Source organism: Gigantopelta aegis, chromosome 9 (genome assembly GCF_016097555.1).
Source record: "Gigantopelta aegis isolate Gae_Host chromosome 9, Gae_host_genome, whole genome shotgun sequence".
NCBI lineage: Eukaryota > Metazoa > Mollusca > Gastropoda > Neomphalida > Peltospiridae > Gigantopelta > Gigantopelta aegis.
The window spans coordinates 60,874,197-60,885,308 of record NC_054707.1 but is presented as its reverse complement, the minus strand read 5'-3'; the positions used below and the strand labels follow the sequence as shown (position 1 = coordinate 60,885,308).

The 11,112-nt window shown below is 39.0% G+C and overlaps 1 protein-coding gene across 4 annotated transcripts; it reads left to right on the top strand.

Moving 5' to 3' along the window:
• Positions 1 to 1,299: 1,299 nt before the first annotated feature.
• On the top strand, positions 1,300 to 11,044 carry LOC121381129. Of its 4 annotated transcripts, none has more exons than XM_041510263.1 (4): positions 1,300 to 1,466; positions 6,966 to 7,244; positions 8,439 to 8,798; positions 9,327 to 11,044. In XM_041510263.1, coding segments are annotated over exons 1-4 (1,950 nt in total). In that variant the 5' UTR covers positions 1,300 to 1,465; the 3' UTR covers positions 10,637 to 11,044. The 4 variants fall into 4 exon arrangements, with proteins under 4 accessions (XP_041366197.1, XP_041366198.1, XP_041366200.1 ...); XM_041510264.1 differs by having other exon boundaries at positions 1,300 to 1,492; XM_041510266.1 differs by lacking the exon at positions 1,300 to 1,466 and adding an exon at positions 4,958 to 5,363.
• The last annotated feature ends 68 nt before the right edge of the window (positions 11,045 to 11,112 follow it).

The following is an 11,112-nucleotide window of genomic DNA, read 5'->3' as shown; positions in this document are numbered from 1 at the left end:
AACTGACAACCAGCCATGTACTCTTTTTATGTCGCATCCTATTCCAAAATAAATAAAAATTCATACGCCCCTGGTAGTAGAATTTCTTCTTGTTGGTTTTTGTAGTTTTTTTTAGTTGCTGGTTTGTTGTTGTTGTTGTTTTGTGAGTTTTTTGCAGGCTTTTCTGTTTATCTTTTCGTTTTAATAATGGCATATCAACTTTTACTGACCACCAGGTCTGCCGCTGAGTCGACGAAATACTGAACGGAATATTGACGCGTGTCACACGTGGTGTTCGCGATCAATATCTGTATAAGATACACAATACGGCGTGCTTCCATTATATTAGTACGAACGTGGACATGTGTTTCAAAATCCGCATTATTACAGTATTGCAGAATATTAACTCATACAAAATCCATGTTTAGGAACTGCTGTTGTATTAAAGGTTGTTCTAGAATAGCATATAATATGCGGGTGGAAGGTATTTGTCAAATATTCATCATTCACAAAATAAAATTAAAGAGTTAAAAATTATACACAAAATATATATATTATGTAGTTGAGGTTAAAATATAATATGCGGGTGGAAGGTATTTGTCAAATATTCATCATTCACAAAATAAAATTAAAGAGTTAAAAATTATACACAATATATATATATTATGTAGTTGAGGTTAAAATATAATATGCGGGTGGAGCGTATTTAACAAAAAATTAATTCATCACCAACAAAAAATAAAACGAAAGTTTAAAGTTTTGTTTAACGACACCACTAGCGCACATTGATTTATTAATTGGATGCCAAATATTTAGTAATTTTGACATAGTCTTAGAGGAGAAACCCGCTATATTGTTCCATTAGTAGCAAAGAATCTTTTATAGGCACCATCACACAGGCATGATAGCACATACCACGGCCTTTGGTATACCAGTCGTGGTGCACTGGATAGAACGGAAAATAACCCAATGGGCCTAAAACGAAGTACTTTTTATAAACCCACAAAATATATTTGTTTGACCCTTTCGCAACCTTAATATTAAGTTTTATTGTTAGTTTCTGAGTTTTGTTTGTTATTTGTATGTATGTTTGTTTTCTTTTGTTTGTTGTTCAGCGGGATTTTTTTTAAAGTTGTTTTGGATTTTGTTAAACAACCAGTCTTATTTTCTTTGTTAAAAACAAAATATTGTTCGATATTCCTAGGCCTGTGTTAGACAGTTTGGAACAACACCTGTGCTGTGCATTATCGATATCTGATACACCTTTTATTCTATAGTCAATGAAAAGGCGTAGGCGTTTAAAAGAGGAGAATAGTTCAGTACAGGTATCGCCCAAAGAGTACCTAAATATGTAGTTTTTCCTCTGTATTTAGTTTTGTGTTCATGTTATTAGCGTTTTCAAAAGTGTTCGTATCTTATCAACCTGCAGAGAGGTGTCTGTTTGGTACTAACGGAAGGAGCACTTTGGAAAGGATCAAGTAGCGCAAGTAATTTGTAATTCATATTGATACGGGTAAAAAAAAAAAATTTTTGATATGTTGAGCAAATGAAGGTGTTAATAAATTGATAGTAAAATGTTGTTCATTTTTTAAAATTTAATATTAAATGTAGTACATTAAAAAGGTCAAATTGTTTAAATTGGGTGCATAGGCGTACGGGCTCCCATTTTTGTTGAGGATAGACTGACTTTCGCCAGAATTAAACGAAAATGTCTGAATCTACATAATAATAGTTATTCATATTAGCATTACTGCCAAACGGCTATATAGAGTTACATGGATTACAACTAATACTGTGGGTAGATTGATGGAAATACATGGAGAAAAGGTTTCATTTTTCCCGAATATCTCTATCGATTTTTGCCCTAATTTGAGGATTTGCTCCAGCCCTGGGGGAGGGGGGGGGGGGGGCAGTTGGCCTCTGCCCCTTGCCCCCCCCCCCCTTGTTATTAGCTTATGATGGGGCAGGATGTAGTTTCAGAAATGTGTAGAGGAATATTAGCAAGGAGGGGTTAGGACTGTGGCGAGTTTATAGCGGGACAGAAATATGATTATTATTTTATTTTTATTTTTTTATTATTATTTGCTTAACGCCCAGAACCCACTCCCTACACAAGCGCCTTATCTTAGTATTGAGCGCTCGTCTGATGTAGACACCGGCCTCGGTGGCGACGTGGTTAGGTCATCGGTCTACAGGCTGGTAGGTACTGGGTTCGGATCCCAGTCGAGGCATGGGATTTTTAATCCAGATACCGACTCCAAACTCTGAGTGAGTGCTCCGCAAGGCTCAATGGGTAGGTGTAAACCACTTGCACCGACCAGTGATCAATAACTAGTTCAACAAAGGCCATGGTTTGTGCTATCCTGCCTGTGGGAAGCGCAAATAAAAGATCCCTTGCTGCTAATCGGAAAGAGCAGCCCATGTAGTGGCGACAGCGGGTTTCCTCTCAAAATCTGTGTGGTCCTTAACCATATGTCTGACGCCATATAACCGTAAATAAAATGTGTTGAGTGCGTCGTTAAATAAAACATTTTTTTTTTTTTTTTTTCGCCTGATGTACGATGGGTTGCAGGCTTTACTGACCTCAGTCGATTCGTTGTGTTTTTTATCCGTCCCAAGAACGCTCCACTATTAGTACATGAAAGGCCGATGTATCTACTGTCCTATCCTTGGGTAAAATGCATATAAAAGATTCCTTGCTGCTTTATCGGTAATACCGGCCTCGGTGGTGTCGTGGTTAAGCCATCGGACATAAGGCTGGTATATATAGGGTTCGCAGCCCGGTACCGGCTCCCACCCAGAGCGAGTTTTGACGATTCAGTGGGTAGGTGTAAGGCCACTACACCCTCCTCTCTCTCACTAACAACTAACTCACTGGCCTGGACAGACAGCCCAGATAGCCGAGGCGTATGCCCGGGACAGCGTGATTGAACTTTAATTGGAAATAAGTTGAAATGAAAAATGAAATTTATCAGTAAGAGGAGCCTAGCTTTTATGGCACAAGCGGTGTTCCTATTTTTCTCTCTATCAACCAAATGTCAAAAATAAAAAACGTGTGTTAATTACCAAATTGAGGTAATTTAAAATATGGTGAGATTTCGTTAAACAAATATTCCTTCCTTCTGTCTCAAAGTTGCATAATAACCAGAAATATTTATTAATTTTCTTTGTGAAATTTATTATTATACTTATTATACAAAAAAAGTACTTTTGAATAATTTTACTGACTATTTTTTTAAATTTAATTTTAAAAATAGTAGTAAATGAAATTATTTATGTTAATGTAAAATCTAATACGGTTGACTGGCAGATTAGCACGTGACATGGCAGTTTGAATTTTAATGCAGTTAAAGTTAAAGTTTGTTTTGTTTCACGATACCACTAGAGCACATTGATTTATTCATCATCAACCACTGAATGTCAAGCATTTTGGTAATTTTGCCTTGGAAACCCGTTACATTTTCCATTAACAGCAAGGCATCTTTTATATGTACTTTACCAGAAACAGGACAGTACATATTACGTCCTTTTATATGCCAGTCGTGGGGAACTGGCTGGAATAGGAGAAAAACAGTAAGAGAATGGGTTTATTGAGGGGATTTGATTCTTTGACCTTAGAACCCCGGACAAGCGCTCTACCGACTGATCTAGATTACACCCCTTGTGTAACAAAGGCCGTGGTATGTACCCTCCTGTCTGTGGGATGGTGCATATAAAATGTCCCTTACTGTTAATAGAAAAGAGTGGAGACAGCATATTTCCTCTCTCATTATCTGTGGTCCCTAACCATAGTGTCCAACGCCATTATAGGTGTCGATAAAACTGTGTGGATATTACCGCCATTGTCAACAGCGGAAACCGCCACACCAGATGGTGCGAAATTTTGTATTGTTGTACATTTCACTCAGACTTGACAGGTCGATTGCATGGACTGATATACGAAATGCATACAGGTATGTGTAAACAAGACAGGCTCGGTGGCTTCGTGGTCATTTGACTACATAGACACACACCAGTAATAAATATATAAAAGGAAGGTTTGCCATTATAATAATAATGTTAAAAATTTGTTTAGTTTAACGACACCACAAGAGCACGTTGATTTATTAATTATTCGCTATTGGATGTTAAACATTTGGTAATATTTCGACACATAATCTTAGAGAGAAAACCCGCTACATTTTTCTATTTGTAAAAAGGGATTCTTTATATGCACCATCCCACAGACAGGCTAGCTAAGCGGATGCTTTATCACTAGACTACGTCCCGCCCCCATTATAATAATAATCATCATCACCATCATTATAATGATAATGTGATGATGCTAATGATGATGATAATGTAATGGTGATGATGATGATGGCAATGATGATGTGATGATGATGATGGTGGTGGTGGTGGTGATGATGATGATGATAGTAATAAAATTAGGTAAGAGTATTCTATTTTTCTTTTCATCTTTAAGAAATTATAGGGCTACCCATTTTTATTGAGGGTTACCAGATTTTATAAGGAGCCGGGACTTCTTTAAAAAAACGAAACAATAAAGATTGTTTTTAAATAGAAAAATTTACGCACTTGTTTTTACGTTTCACATTAAACCGAAAGACCACAACTAGTCAAAAGATGTTGACGTTATAATATGGTTTATAGCGCATGTAGTGTATGCATAGAATCATATTTAAAGCAAGGAACTAATTATTTGACAGAACTCTTGTACAAAATAAAGTTAAAGTTTGTTTTGTTTAACAACACCACTAGAGCACATTGCTGTATTCATAATTGGCTATTGGATGTCAAACATTTGGTAATTTTGAGTTATAGTCATACAGAGGAAACCTGTTACATTTTTCCATTATTAGCTAGGGATCTTTTATAATGCACTATCCCACAGGTAGGATAGACATACCATGGCCTTTGATATACAAGTCGTGGTGCACTGACATGAACGAGAAATAGCCCAATGGGCCCACCTATGAGGATCGATCCTAGATCGACCGCGCATCAGGCGAGCGCTTTACCACTGAGCTACGTCCCGACCCTCTTGCACAAAATATTTATAGGGGGAAGCTCCTTTGTTAATACGAAATCAGGTGAAATGCGAAATCGGACAATGAAGTCATTACTTATTATTATTATCAAATTAATATGACAAAAATCAATAGAGACTCCACATCTGTCGCATTTTGGTATGTATCGTGATACGTTTGAGCTATGACTAACGTCAGATATATTATGTATAAACACGCTATGTCCATTGCGTGGTTTCGTAAGCGTTGATGGGATCGTACTATTTCTGACGTATGAACAGCTCGGAAAGTACATATAAGTATTAAAATATAACGAAGACGGATAAAACGTGGGTACGTCGACATATGAATCATGTAAGTATACGTGACAAAGAATTACATGTATTCAGTTTTGCCATTTCAGGATAAGTAAATATTTTGTTTGGGCTTTTTTTTTTCTGTAGCGAATTTAGTCACCAGTAGACCGCACGTGATGGGGTTGGTGGTGGGAGCAAGGAAACCTCTTTTTTGGAGAAAAAAAATTCCCTTAAATTTCCTTTCATTATTGAAATGTTAATCTGACATTTTATTCCCCATTTTAGCTTAATTGCCGTCCAGGACATACCTCGGCTACCTGGACCATTTGTCCAGGATTTTTGATGATTCGAGGGTTAATGGTTTGTTGTAAATGATTTGTGATGGAAAACGTTGGTGCGGTGTCCTTTACTCTGGTTGGAATCGGTACCAGGATGCGAACCCAGTATCTACCAACCAATCTCATTTCAGATGGCTTAACCACTGTGTATACACCACCGACACCGATTAATCTAGCATATTAAATCTACAGTTTTGTTTCTCTCCCACACGTCACCCGTGTAACAACAATGATATTGAACATTTGTTGTCAGTTTTGTCATTGATTTTACGATCATAACTAACTACATCCGAGGGATAAAGTTGGCTGCAGTGACCTGCTAGTTAACCTTTCTTTCTCACCTACCAACTGCAATTGCCACCATGAATCAATGATCAGGGACGTAGCTACAAGTGGCAAAACTCGTTGTTTAAACAGTGTGTTGAAGATTGCTGTCCTTTCCTGTAAATGAGCGGGATGTTGTTCAGTGGTAGCGATCGTCAGGGGTGCGACGGGACTAATGCTGGTACACTAAAGGCTGTGTTTAATAAATCGATGTGCTCTAGTGCTGCCGTGAAGCAAAACAAACTTTAATGTTTTTTTACTCATCCGCTGGAGATAATTCTTTGAGATGTATGGCATCACTCGGCGATATCACAGAGATCGATTTAAAGAGATTTGATTGGCTCCTTCACTATGAAGCCAAACTAATGACATTAACATTACTGAAACTGATTGCTCTAAGATATAAGTTATTTGTATAACAGTAAATACGTATTGGTCGGTAAAAATGTTTTAGAAATGTTTAAACTTGGATTTTGAAGAGATCTTAGGATATTACACTTGTGTCCGTTAGATACCATTTATCTTATACCATATTTGGCATTCTCTATTTCTCTTCAAACATTAAATTTTCTTTTAAACTTGGCTTTTAGGGATATCTTAGGATATTACACGTGTGTCCGTTACATAACATTTATATTATACGACACATCTGTAGTATTCTCTAGTTGTGGCCAAACGTTTAAGTTCCTTTTAAACTTGGATTTTGAGAATATACCATTTATATTATATGCCACGTTTGTGGTATTCTCTAGTTGTGGTCAAACGTTTAAATTTCTTTTAAACTTGGATTTTGAGGATATCTTAGGATATTACACGTGTGTCCGTTAAATAACATTTATATTATATGCCACGTTTGTAGTATTCTCTAGTTGTGGCCAAACGTTTAAATTCCTTTTAAACTTGGATTTTGAGAATAAATAAGGATCATACACTTATGCCCGCCAAATGCCATTTATCCTATACCACGTTTTTTGTTTTGGTTTTTTTTTTTTGTCCAGTGATGGCGTCGACTCTGACAGAGGATCACCTGACGTGCACGATCTGCTACAGTCCGTTCTGTGAGCCCAAGACGCTGCAGTGTCTCCACAGCTTCTGTCACAACTGCATTCAGCAGTACATCAACCACGCCGCCAAGGTGCGCGGCTTCCCGTGTCCGGTTTGCAGGGAGATCACCATGCCACCAGACTCCATGCAGCCGAAATGCCAGTGGGCCAGTCAGCTCAAGACTGACTTCAAACTGAAGGGCATTCTCGAAGCTGTAAATCAGATTGAGAAAGGTCAGAAAAACAATGTTGTTTGGGAATCTTGTAATATGGGTTTAAATGTACTGTGCTTGAGTGAGTGAGTGAGTGAATGTATACATACATTGTTGAGCATGCGTGTGTGTGTGTGTGTGTGTGTGTTTGTGTGTGTGTGGGTGTGTGTGTGTGTGTGTACGTGTGCGTGTGTACGTGTGTGTGTGTGCGTGTGTGTGTACGTGTGTGTGTGTACGTGTGTGTACGTGTGTGTGTGTACGTGTGTGTGTGTGTTGTGTGTGTGTTGTGTGCGTGTGTGTGTATGTGTGTGTGCGTGTGTGTGTGTGTGTGTACGTGTGTGGTGTGTGTGTGGTGTGTGTGTGTGTGTCTCTGTGTGTGTGTGTGTTGTGTGTGTGTATGTGTGTGTACGTGTGTGTGTGTGTGTTGTGTGTGGGTGTTGTGTGTGTGTGTGTGTGTGTGTGTGTGTGTACGTGTGCTCATGTGTGTGTGATCTCGCACTCCAATGCAAAAAGACGATGCAATGAACTTTGTCAATTAAGCCCCAGAACATTCCACGTTCGTGTATTCATCATCTGATCATCATCATCATCGTCGTCGTTGTGGTCGTCATCATTGTCATCATAATCTTTATAATGTTTGCTTTTGCAAACAGGTTATTACTGACACATTAAGCCCTCCCCCCCCCCGAAAAGAAAATTAATAATAATAATAATAATAATAATAATAAAATAAAAATTAATTAATTAATTTAATTTAATTTAATTTAATAATAAATAAGTAACAATAATAATAATAATAATAATAAATTAAAAAAATTAAAAACAAATAAATAATGGGGGGGGGGGGTAAGATCAGCATGATATTTGGTTAAACATATTTCATAGTTACATGTTTCTGTTAATAAAATGTCAAAAGCATACACTGCAGATATGTAACAAGGGAATAAATATGGCTATAGAGCGTTTGCATTGTTTAGTAGTACCCTACCGGTCCAGATTAGTTTGATTTCCATGGGGATTGGCCCATTTCTAACAGAGTTATGGCCTTTGAACGTAGGAGATACAAAAATGTTTGGGCTCGGTAGTGGACATGTGTTGCTTTAGCAGTAATTTTAAAATGCTTGTCACGATATGTGGTGTTTCCACAATATTTCTTTAATACCTTTTTTCAACATTAAATATTTACCTTGACCAATACTTACTTTTATTCACGCAGACTTTACGTCCACTGGCAATGTGTGCCTGACTGGTTCAGATGAGTCTGGAGATGACCTAGATGACAGGACCAGTCAGCTGAAGAAACTGATTTCGGTATCTGACCAGCTCAAGGCATCAGTCACCGTCCTCAGAGAGCAGATAGACAAAAGAGAGGGAACTCTTCACAAAATGGAAGAGGACAAGGGGATTGCCGAAGCCGGCATCAAGTGTACAGCAAACGCTATCATCGAAGAGATCCTCACCAAGGAAGGGAATCTGCTGGAGACCCTGTGGATGACGTATGATGATCACAAGGTGGAGATAGAGCAACAGATCCAAGACAGACAGGAGATTCTGGTGGAAGTGCAGGATTCGCTGGGTAAATGTTATTTATGTAGACATTGACCTGTATTGAGCAAACGGTTTTAACCAAAGGTATACTAGTATTAAAACGTGCCATGTGCAGTGAGGTGATTGTTGTACTCTATTAGATTATTTGGGAGCATTGTAAGGCAGTCTTTTGCATCATAATATTGCAACACCATTAGGAAATTTTTTATTTTGTTATAATATTTTATAGACTTTTGTTTACGCAGACATACATCCAGACAGACGGACAGACAGTAGATAGACAGAAAGACAGATGGATAGATAGATAGATAGATAGATAGATAGATAGATAGATAGATAAATCGATCGATCGATGGGTGGGTGGATGGATGGATGGATGGATGGATGGATGGATGGATAGATAGATAGATAGATAGATAGATAGATAGATAGATAGATAGATAGATAGATATATAGATAGATAGATAGATAGATAGATAGATTGACAGACAGACAGACAGACAGACAGACAAATATATATCTTAGATTATAATTAAATGTCAATCTCTATTTTTAGGACTTGTGGACCGACTCTTGTCACCAGGTTCTGAATATGCGACAGGAGAATACCTTCCACAGTTGCTGAACCAACAAGAGGACGCAGCAGAATTCCTCGCTCAGTGTTCGCATTCTGACGTGCCATCATCCGTGGATTTTACCTTCATACCAAACCCGTCCTTCAAAGAGACTGTTATAGACACAAAACTCGGCGTGTTGAGACTGATCGGGCCCTCGGGGCGTTTACTTTCGCCCATACCGTCCAACAATGTCACGATAAGTTCGGGTTTATCGTTCAGATCGGTGTCTCCTTTTCCTGACACTGACTCTCCAGTACCTTCTGAAGAACCATCACAAGCTGGATTTTCACCAGGTTTGCTAAGGATTCCCGAAGTGTCTGATAATAGGAGTCTGTACTCGTCTAATAACAGAATAGATGCCTTTGGCAGAGAATCTCCCACTGTGTCACTCTCGGTGGATCGTGTCATGCTACAGAAGGTCTTGTCAACAAGACTCCATGAAGATGAGAATGTGCCATACCCATGCGGCATGGTGGTACTCGACGATAGTAATGACAGGACTGTGATCGTGGTGGTGGACTCGGATAACGAATGTGTGAAGTCATTTTATGATGAAAACGGTCAGGAGAAAAACCATCGCTTGAAGCTGGACAATGCTTCACTTTGTATCGCCAAGCTTTCCTCTGATAAAGTGGCTGTCGGTGTTCTTTCCTTTAAAATATGCATCATCAGCGTTTCGCCAGAGCTGAACATTATCTCCACGATTGATACGGAGAGCGTGTACGACTCTCTGGCCGTCCTGAAGAAGCAGGAGAAACTGTTCAGCTTTATAAACATCTCACACACCACTGTGTTCACCGCAAAGGATTCCAAAATCGAATGCTTCACATTCAAGGACGGCAAGCTGAAAAACCCGGTCAAACTTAACCCATCTTTTACGTTATCCAGAATAACCTCCCTTTGCGCGACGCCATCTGGGGACATTATCGTCTGCGATGCCAACCTGGGATCGGTTTATTGCATGAAACTGTCCGGTGACGCCCGATGGCATTACCAACAGACCGACGACTTGGATAACGGATCTCGTACCTCGGCGCCGACCAGTGTGGCGTGCGACAAGCAGGGAAACGTTTACCTGGTGAGCAAAGAGAACCACACCATTGTCAAAGTGGCTCCCATGGGAGATGAAAACCAGGTCGTGGCCACAAGGCAGACCGTGCAGAGTCCAGTGGCGATCGCCATTGGCAGTAATGGACAGCTGTTCGTGTTGCAGCAAAACGGAGACCTCAAATTCATGACCATATCGTAAAGCTGAATATATATATATATGTTTGCAAAGGTGTTATCCAGATCCGGACATTTATTGTACATGTATTTAATGACATTATTTCTAGTATATGTTGTATATTTTTTTACATTAAATATTCTTACACAACCATGTGAGAGATCATCCGTTTCGTCCATAAGCGTACGAGACCGATACTCTCCCCTTTCCCCACACCCCTACACCCACTTCTGCAAGAGAAAACCTCAAATTTGAGCAAAACAATCGACTTATTCGCGGAAATTGTGCATACCTGAGACCTTTTTACCATGTATTTCCATCATTTTACAAGCAAAATTAGCTGTAATCCATGTAGAAATGCGTAGTAGTTCGTTTGTAATCCTATATAGCAGTTTGGCAGTAACGCTATTATGAATAAATGTTATCCAAATTCTGACGTTTTTGTTTAATTCGAGCATAATCCGTCCTGTCCCCCTACAGAAATGGGAGCCCGTACGCCT

What these genes read in the sequence shown, in the direction of transcription:
- LOC121381129 (XM_041510262.1), top strand. Translation starts at nt 6,902, where the DNA reads ATGCCCGCCAAATGCCATTTATCCTATACCACGTTTTTTGTTTTGGTT. An exon ending in TGTAAATCAGATTGAGAAAG is followed by an intron (nt 7,245 to 8,438) that starts GTCAGAAAAACA and finishes TTATTCACGCAG; the next exon opens with ACTTTACGTCCACTGGCAAT. An exon ending in GGAAGTGCAGGATTCGCTGG is followed by an intron (nt 8,799 to 9,326) that starts GTAAATGTTATT and finishes CTCTATTTTTAG; the next exon opens with GACTTGTGGACCGACTCTTG.